We start from the raw sequence: 7,435 nt of genomic DNA, 5'->3' as shown, positions 1-7,435 counted from the left end.
GGAAACGGGACTGACCCGACAAACTTATTCTTGTGGACCTAAAACTTTTCATGTTCTATGCTCAACAATAGGAACCACTTCCAAGATATTTGGGCACATGCATTAATTCACCCTCCACCCATTTCTTCTCTATCTCCCTCATGGATTCACAGTGCTTGCCTTCATCTCCCTCTCTGCATCCCAAAATCCATAGAAATGCAAAAGTAAGTCCATCATTGGCAACAACCCATCCAAGGAACACAAGAATTTGCTTCAAATCCAGGATGTATGATACATGTAACTCCCTTCTCTAATTTCACTCATAAATTCCCTTTTTGTCATCATCTTTTCAATATTATATGATTGCTTCCACTTAATTGTTTCTGCCACCAGCAGCAGCCACTACACTTGTTTCTGCTACCAGCAGCAAGAGCAAAGTTCACTATTTACAAGGAAAACTTATGCTAAAAAGACAAAGAAAAATTTCATACAATCAAGAGAAGAACCTGACAAGGTCGCTAAGAAGAAGGGGACCATAGCTGGAGCTGTTGCTCTCATTATTGGCACCAGTATTGGGTCAGGAATACTTGCACTGCCACAGAAGGCTTCCCCTGCAGTAATCTCAAACTCTCTTTCTCTCTGTTTTACTCTTTTAAGCATTTGGTGAGTGAAATGAAAGGGAAACACGTGAGACTGGTTTTCTTTCTTGGGATTCTTTTAGCATCTCCTAATGTGTTGTTTTAACATATAATTACCGCCATAAACATTGCAGGGAGTAGTTCCAAGTTCAATTTCTCTGGTAATATGTTGGGCATTTCTATTAATAGAAGCACTTCTGCTTGTGGAAGTCAATGTGGCTCTGAGGAGAAAGAAGGGAAAGAGAGAGGAAGAGGAAGAGAAAGAGTTAGAGGTCATTTCCATCAGGACAATGGCCCAAGAGACTCTAGGAGAGTGGGGTGGAACTCTTGCCACCGCCACCTATGTGTTCTTGGGCTACACTTCCATGATTGCATATAGTTCCAAGTCTGGAGATATCCTTTTCCATTTGATCAATCTTCCAGCCTCTGTTTCAGGCTGCTTCTTCACTGCACTCTTCACCATGCTCATCTCCATTGGCGGGACTCGTGCCACTGATCAAGTCAATCAATGGCTTACTACTTCAATGCTGGGTATTTTTTTGGGTCTAATTTGTCTTTCTTGCAATGTTCACATGTGCATATGTGTATGTGTGTGTCTATATATATATATAGAGTGTGTGTACCTTTTGAATTGTTAAATCCTATATTATACAATTGAGGCTCTGTTTCTTTTGATGTAAAATGTTTTCAGTGAAATTATTTTTCAAAAAAATGATTTCAGATGAAAACATTCAAACGGAAAATCAGCAACGGTCATGGCAGTAACAATGGTGGCCGGAAACCTCCTGCAGTAGAGAATGAGAAAGAAGTCAAGTACTGTGGGTTGAGAAGGAAAAGCTCAAACTCGAAAAATGATTTACAGAAATGAAAAAGGGAAACCATTTTACGCATATTTTCTTGGTTAACCGAAAATGTTTTTGGTTTGACCTAGATTTTCAGTCATACCAAACACTGAAAAATAGGAAAAGAAAAGGTTTTCCCTCAAAACAAATGGAGCCTGAGTCAGATATGTTCTTGGAAAATCTCAACAGTTTTGGAAGCTTCCAAGTAAATGGGTAATTTTCCTGATTGTGTATCCTCAGTGGCACCATGTGAACATTAACAGTGCACTGAAACTGATACGCAGGTCTGCTTCTAGCAATTGAGGTGCTAGCAGTTGTCTATGGAGGGTGGTCGGGATTGGGGGAAGGTGGTGATTGGGGAAAAGTTCCAGCTACAATTCCTGTTATGATTTTTTCTTTGGTATATCATGATCTAGCACCTGGTAAAGACAATCTTCTTGAAGTTTTACTTGGTTTAGTTCAGCAAGGAAAAGAATGTTTGCCAGTTCATGATGATGCCCAGTTTTACTGCAGTTCTTTGTGCTTATTTGGGTGGTGATCTTACACGCATAAGGACTTCAGTTTTGCTTGGTAGTCTGGTTCCATTGCTGGCATTGCTTGTTTGGGATGCAGTAGCAATTGGCCTCTCAACCCAGGCTGACCAAGTTGTTGATCCCGTTGAATTGCTCATGAGGTAATCTCTGAAAACTGTATTACCTTCAAATAAACCAATACAACTCAAATTTCATGCTACAGTAAATTTAGTAATAGTTTCCTGAAAAATGGCTAATTCTAACTTTATAGTGGCTGGAGTTCAAGCTAGAAATGCCTAGTTCCGCTTATGGGACAGTGAGAGTTTTCTTGGAAAGATGTAGGTTGGATGTTTTACATTACATGCATCTTTATAGAGGCCCCATGGTAGATGACGTGAATATCAACAAAGGATAGTTAGGATACCCCTTCTAACTTGGTTCCTGTCTACCTTACGAGGGAGTTAAAAAGACTAAGCATGTTTGGGATTGTATTCGAAAAATAAAGCTTTTAAGTCGAAAAGGGTTTTCTGATAAAAGTTTCAATTTTAAGTTTTTGCTAAAAGTGCGTTTTGGCCATTTTTTAGTTTTAGACCCTTAAAAGCGCTTCAATATTTTTTTTTTATCAAATGGATACTTTTTTCTTCAAACGAACTTTTTGAGTGTTAAACGCACTTTTAAATTCCTCAAACGCACACCCAAACATGCCCTAAGAGATAGATGTACAATGGAGGAAAAGACACCATCTAGTGCAGGAGGGCAGAAAGGATACCCTAAACATTACATGCATCTTACTCTGGAGATTTTTGCATTATCTCTTGCGCCGGCTTTGTCTCATTCTCTTCATTGAACTCTGTATTTGATTTATCACCAACATCAAGTAACCCAAGCTCAACTGTTCCCTCTGTTCAGGGTAAAATGGAGTGGGGTGTCAATTATGGTAGAGACTTTCTCCCTTCTGGCGGTTGGAACATCACTAATTGGCACGCTTCTGGGCTTCTCTGAGTTCTTTAAGGAGCAACTTAATAACTTCTCATGGCAGTCTCCCTCAACACAGAAATTACAGGTAGCTTTTATATGTGATTAAGTAAAATGGTTCTCTTTTTCACATGTTACCACACACCACCAACTCTTACAAACGGTGCTTTAACTATAGCAGAGACCAAACAACATTTTTGGGCTAAGAACATGGTGGGGAAGGAATAAAACTAGCTTCACGGCTATGGCAATGGCCGTCACTCCATCTCTTTTTGTGTCAACTACTGTCCCAGATGCATTCTCAGCAGCCACTGACATTGCTGTAAGTAGAGAGAGAGAAGAATATCAGATAGTAAAACTTAGACATGATGCCAGTTGGTTATAATAATGTTTGGATATTTACTATTCATGCTTTAATGTGGAGTAGGGGGGCTACTGTATGACAATGCTCTATGGAGTTCTTCCACCAGCTATGGCATGGATGATGCTTAACAAAGAAGCTGAGGATACAGAACAAAAGGCATTTTCAAAAGCAAGGCCTTTACTCCTTGGAGTAGGACTATTTGCATGTGGTATAGTGGTAGAGCAAATTCTGCAGGATATCCTATTATTCCGCTCCTAGAGAGATCAACTTTTGGAAAATGGTGCAAAACTTTTCCTGCCTAAAGCACCATTAATTCTGCTTCCTCAAGAAAAAGCATCACATTCCTTGCCAGTTGTATCCATTCTTCAACATTATAGTCTATGAATTTTAAAAATGATACTCAAGCATTGAGCATTGATATCAAATAGCACAAAGTGAATCATTTATTTTATAAAAGGAACAAAATTAACTAATATGGGAGCCATAAATACAAACAATGTCACTGCCACCAGAAGAATTTCCAACTTCTACGGTGAAGTAGAAGCAAAATAGAGAATATCCAAGCAACTGCCAAGCTTTTTCAGGAATTTAGTTCTTCACAGTGGTCACATGCTTTAGAAGCATCTGTATGACATCATATGATATTCTTGCAGCCTGTGTCTTTAGGTGACGGATCTTTGCCACTGTCTCTTGCTCAAGTCGCTTCACATTAGCACCTGCATCCCCACTGCTCTGTTTGATGTACATGAACAAATTCCAATTACCACATTGATATCACTAAAAACAGATCATAGATGCGTTAGAAATTCTAAAGTTCATCCGCGCATCGTACGCATAACGCAGACAAATGTAGATTTTAATTTACCACTTTGGATGAGATGCAGGGGGAGGAGGGGTTATACATTGGTCAAAAGCATATCCATTTATGGAAATTCAACAATCATCAAATACTTACCTCCGAAACCTTTCTCTGAAACTCAAGTTCTATCTGAGCACGAAACTCAGCAATCTCCTTCTCAGCTTCTTCTTTGGCCTGTTTTAATCTGGCCAATTTATCTGGAGAAACAGAAAGGAAGGGAGTATAATCAGTGCATGCATCCAGCACTAAACCCGCACACACAAATAGACACACATCATCTGTTCAGTCCAAAACTTAGGTTTCAGCACAAAAGATTTAAAATTTAACATTATTGTCTATGAATTTACAGGAATATGCCGCCAAATAATGCTAGTTTGGGAAAAAGGATTTATATGGTCAATCTCAACTACTTAAGGAGAAGGTTGCATTGCATTGTTCACATTTGTGTGAATTCCCACAAGATCATGATATCATATCTTACTCTAATGCCAAAACATGGCTTCAAAGAATTGACAATCTAATGCATGAGACTATTTTCCAATCTAACTCTAGAAGAAATCTTGCTCATGCAAAAATTAATATTCGAAAAGACTCATTGCCTCAACATGTTGGGAGGATATTATTCCAAGGCTCAGTTCTCAGATACTTTGGAATATCCTGCCCACTCACAAACTCCCAGTTTGAACTCAGTTAGAGCCAGGTGATCACCATCACTGCCTCACCTTTCTCTCAGAGGCCCAATCTACCCACTCTCTCCCATCGCATATCTAGAACATGTCAGTAAGCATACAAGTGCAAGCATATTATTATTTCATATAGAAAAGGAAACGTTAGTTACCATTTCTGGCAGCATTGACAATGTGCTGAGCCTCTTGTTCAGCTCCCAGCAGTAGTTGAATTCCATTCTGCCCCCTGTTAGATTCCATACCAGAGCTGCCAATGCAGCTGAACTGAAATATAGATAGGATTATGCAATTAAAATTCATTGAGAATACAATAACAAGATGCTTCCACGGGATTATAGATAGGGTCATCAAGTTCAAAAATCAGGGCCGACTCTTGGTGCCTCATATTCTTTTAAGAACATGTTTGGATTATTGTCAAAATGCAAAAACCACATGATTACAAGCAAGCATGATCTCATCACTGTAAACAGACATTGGTGTCAGCTCCATAAACATTACCCCCACCCCCTTTTCTAGTTTTATGCATGGCTACAGTATAGCAGATTTCCCTAAAAGGTGTAAACAATTTCTAAGATGGATCACCTGGACTCTAGCATCCTAGAGCATGAACCACTGCATGCTGGACCTATTGCTAAGAAATTACATGAGATAACAAACTATCCAAAGATAATTAAATACTTTAGGCCCAGTGAATCAATCGAGATTCTGTAAAAGTCAGAACCAGCATAACTAGTGAATCACCATCTTCAAAGAATCAAAAAGTTCTCTCCCTAACCAGAAAAATAAGACACCCAAAAACAAAAACAGAACAGATACAAAAGCAGCAGGAAATTATCAAAATGCTTGCAAGCCATTGAACTTGAAAGTATTCATTCAATATATAGAGGAAAAAAATAAACTACATCAATTGGAATCGGAATGGCCTGACAAGACTAGTGAGGCCACTAAACACTAAATCAATACTAACAGCTTCAAATAGTTCCCGATCGAGAGGGATTCAAAGTTTAACCATTCCAGAAGTTAAAGCTATCCACAAGCTTTTCAAAAGCAAGATCAAGTCTGCAAATTCTGATGGCTACATCTTGTGGAACTTGAATCTAATCAAACAATCGTTACACCAATCTAACAGACCATCTTAAACACCAACTCATATGATCATCTACAAAGAACCCAGTTTTAACATAACACATTTTACAAAAAAATATTATCTTGCACACCACATAGACAACAAAACCATCAAATCTGGGTCCAAACTTTACTAAAGATAAAATCTAACAATACCCATTTAGTTTTTCTCGAACAAAAATGATAAAAGTCACTTTTTTTTTTCTTTCTCAAAAACCCATTTAGTGTTTGATCAGCAGGAACATATTCCTTAATTTACATTATCTTAGATTCAACAACTGAAAATTCAGATCATGGGATCGAAAAAAAACAAACAAACTTGTCAACCATTAATCAAAGATCTAAGAGACAAAGGCAAGCACAGTCACAGTGATATGCCCAGAGTTAGAGAGAGAGTGCAAGGAACAAGGGACAACATGAGAAACGATGGTTGGCCAAGATGCAAAAGTACTGAGATGGTAAACGTACTACAACGTAAACTAGAGAACCTCGTGTTTTGCATTCCCAAATTCCATATTTACTGATCTTTTCCTGTACCACTTTAGTGGCGCTGTTGAAGGATGTGAAGGCGAAAAATATATCCTTTTAGTTGGTGGAAATGCTATTTTCCATTTTCTTTGGGTTAATAACTTTTTTACTTCTTAGAGTTTGAGATTTTTTTTTTTTTTTTTCATAGATTTTAAAACACGACAAAACTAGCTCCTTAAATTTTGGAAAAGACCGAATCACCATCTCCAGTTTGAAAAATTCTATGGGGGTGATTCGTCCCATTTAATTTTTCAAACTGGAGGTGATGATTCGATCTTTTCCAAAATCTGATATGCTAGTTTTGTCATGTTTTAAAACTTAGGGGAAAAAATTAAGGTTCCATTTGTTTTGGCGTAAAAATATATTTTTTAATGTATTTTTCAAGTATTTAGTGCATGGAAAATAAATTAATAATAGTCAACAAAAATTATTTTCGGTTTGATCGAAAAAGCTTCTTTAATTTATAAGAAATTGTTTCTATTTTTGAAAATCGTAAACTATTTTTTGAGTTCGAATATTTCATTGTTAAATCAACAATCCCAACCACGACATTGCTAGGACCCCGCTAGGACAGTACTATGCCACCGTCGAGACTCGCCGGGACCTGGCTGAGCCACCGTCGGGACTTTACCGAGACCCAATCGAACCATTGTCAGGATTCGCGAGACCTAATTAGGTAACCACTGGGACTCGGTTGGGACATTATGGTAATTGAAAGTTATATATATATATATATTTGTTTTAGAGTCTAATATTAGTTTAAGAGTGGATTGAGTATGCCACTTTAGTTGAATATACATGAAAAATATTGAAAGATTAGGAGAAATGATTTTGGTAACAAGGGTGTTATCAAACGAATTCAAGTCACTGGCCACTGTAGACTCAAAATAATTTTAAATGAGTAAGGATAGAAATTATTCTACAATG

General features: G+C 37.8%; 2 protein-coding genes across 5 annotated transcripts; one reads left to right on the top strand and one right to left on the bottom strand.

The window, feature by feature from the left end:
- On the top strand, nucleotides 1–3,653 carry LOC132187172 (uncharacterized). 4 transcript variants are annotated; one of them, XM_059601386.1, is made up of 8 exons: nucleotides 1–265; nucleotides 376–595; nucleotides 752–1,148; nucleotides 1,744–1,881; nucleotides 1,973–2,132; nucleotides 2,881–3,034; nucleotides 3,128–3,268; nucleotides 3,374–3,653. In XM_059601386.1, exons 1-8 carry the CDS (start codon nucleotides 141–143, stop codon nucleotides 3,566–3,568), a joined length of 1,530 nt encoding a protein of 509 aa, XP_059457369.1. In that variant the 5' UTR covers nucleotides 1–140; the 3' UTR covers nucleotides 3,569–3,653. The 4 variants fall into 4 exon arrangements, with proteins under 4 accessions (XP_059457369.1, XP_059457368.1, XP_059457367.1 ...); XM_059601385.1 differs by having other exon boundaries at nucleotides 3,125–3,268; XM_059601384.1 differs by having other exon boundaries at nucleotides 373–595.
- Nucleotides 3,654–3,742: 89 nt separating this feature from the next.
- LOC132186142 (V-type proton ATPase subunit G 2-like) lies at nucleotides 3,743–6,547 on the bottom strand. The gene is made up of 4 exons (XM_059599969.1): nucleotides 6,398–6,547; nucleotides 5,008–5,121; nucleotides 4,266–4,366; nucleotides 3,743–4,042 (listed from the first exon to the last, which is right to left on the bottom strand). Exons 1-4 carry the CDS (start codon nucleotides 6,480–6,482, stop codon nucleotides 3,899–3,901), a joined length of 444 nt encoding a protein of 147 aa, XP_059455952.1. The 5' UTR covers nucleotides 6,483–6,547; the 3' UTR covers nucleotides 3,743–3,898.
- Nucleotides 6,548–7,435: the final 888 nt, after the last annotated feature.

Source organism: Corylus avellana, chromosome ca7, assembly GCF_901000735.1.
Source record: "Corylus avellana chromosome ca7, CavTom2PMs-1.0".
NCBI lineage: Eukaryota > Viridiplantae > Streptophyta > Magnoliopsida > Fagales > Betulaceae > Corylus > Corylus avellana.
The sequence above is the reverse complement of the archived record's forward strand: the minus strand, read 5'-3'. Positions and strand labels throughout refer to the sequence as shown.

Coding starts and splice junctions, on each gene's coding strand:
- LOC132186142 (XM_059599969.1), bottom strand. CDS start 6,482: ATGCAAAACACGAGGTTCTCTAGTTTACGTTGTAGTACGTTTACCATC. Junction 5,122..6,397: donor TGGCCAACCATCGTTTCTCA/TGTTGTCCCTTG, acceptor TATCTATATTTC/AGTTCAGCTGCATTGGCAGC. Junction 4,367..5,007: donor TGTCAATGCTGCCAGAAATG/GTAACTAACGTT, acceptor CTGTTTCTCCAG/ATAAATTGGCCAGATTAAAA.
- LOC132187172 (XM_059601383.1), top strand. CDS start 141: ATGGATTCACAGTGCTTGCCTTCATCTCCCTCTCTGCATCCCAAAATC. Junction 1,882..1,972: donor ATATCATGATCTAGCACCTG/GTAAAGACAATC, acceptor GTTTTACTGCAG/TTCTTTGTGCTTATTTGGGT. Junction 2,133..2,880: donor CCCGTTGAATTGCTCATGAG/GTAATCTCTGAA, acceptor CCCTCTGTTCAG/GGTAAAATGGAGTGGGGTGT.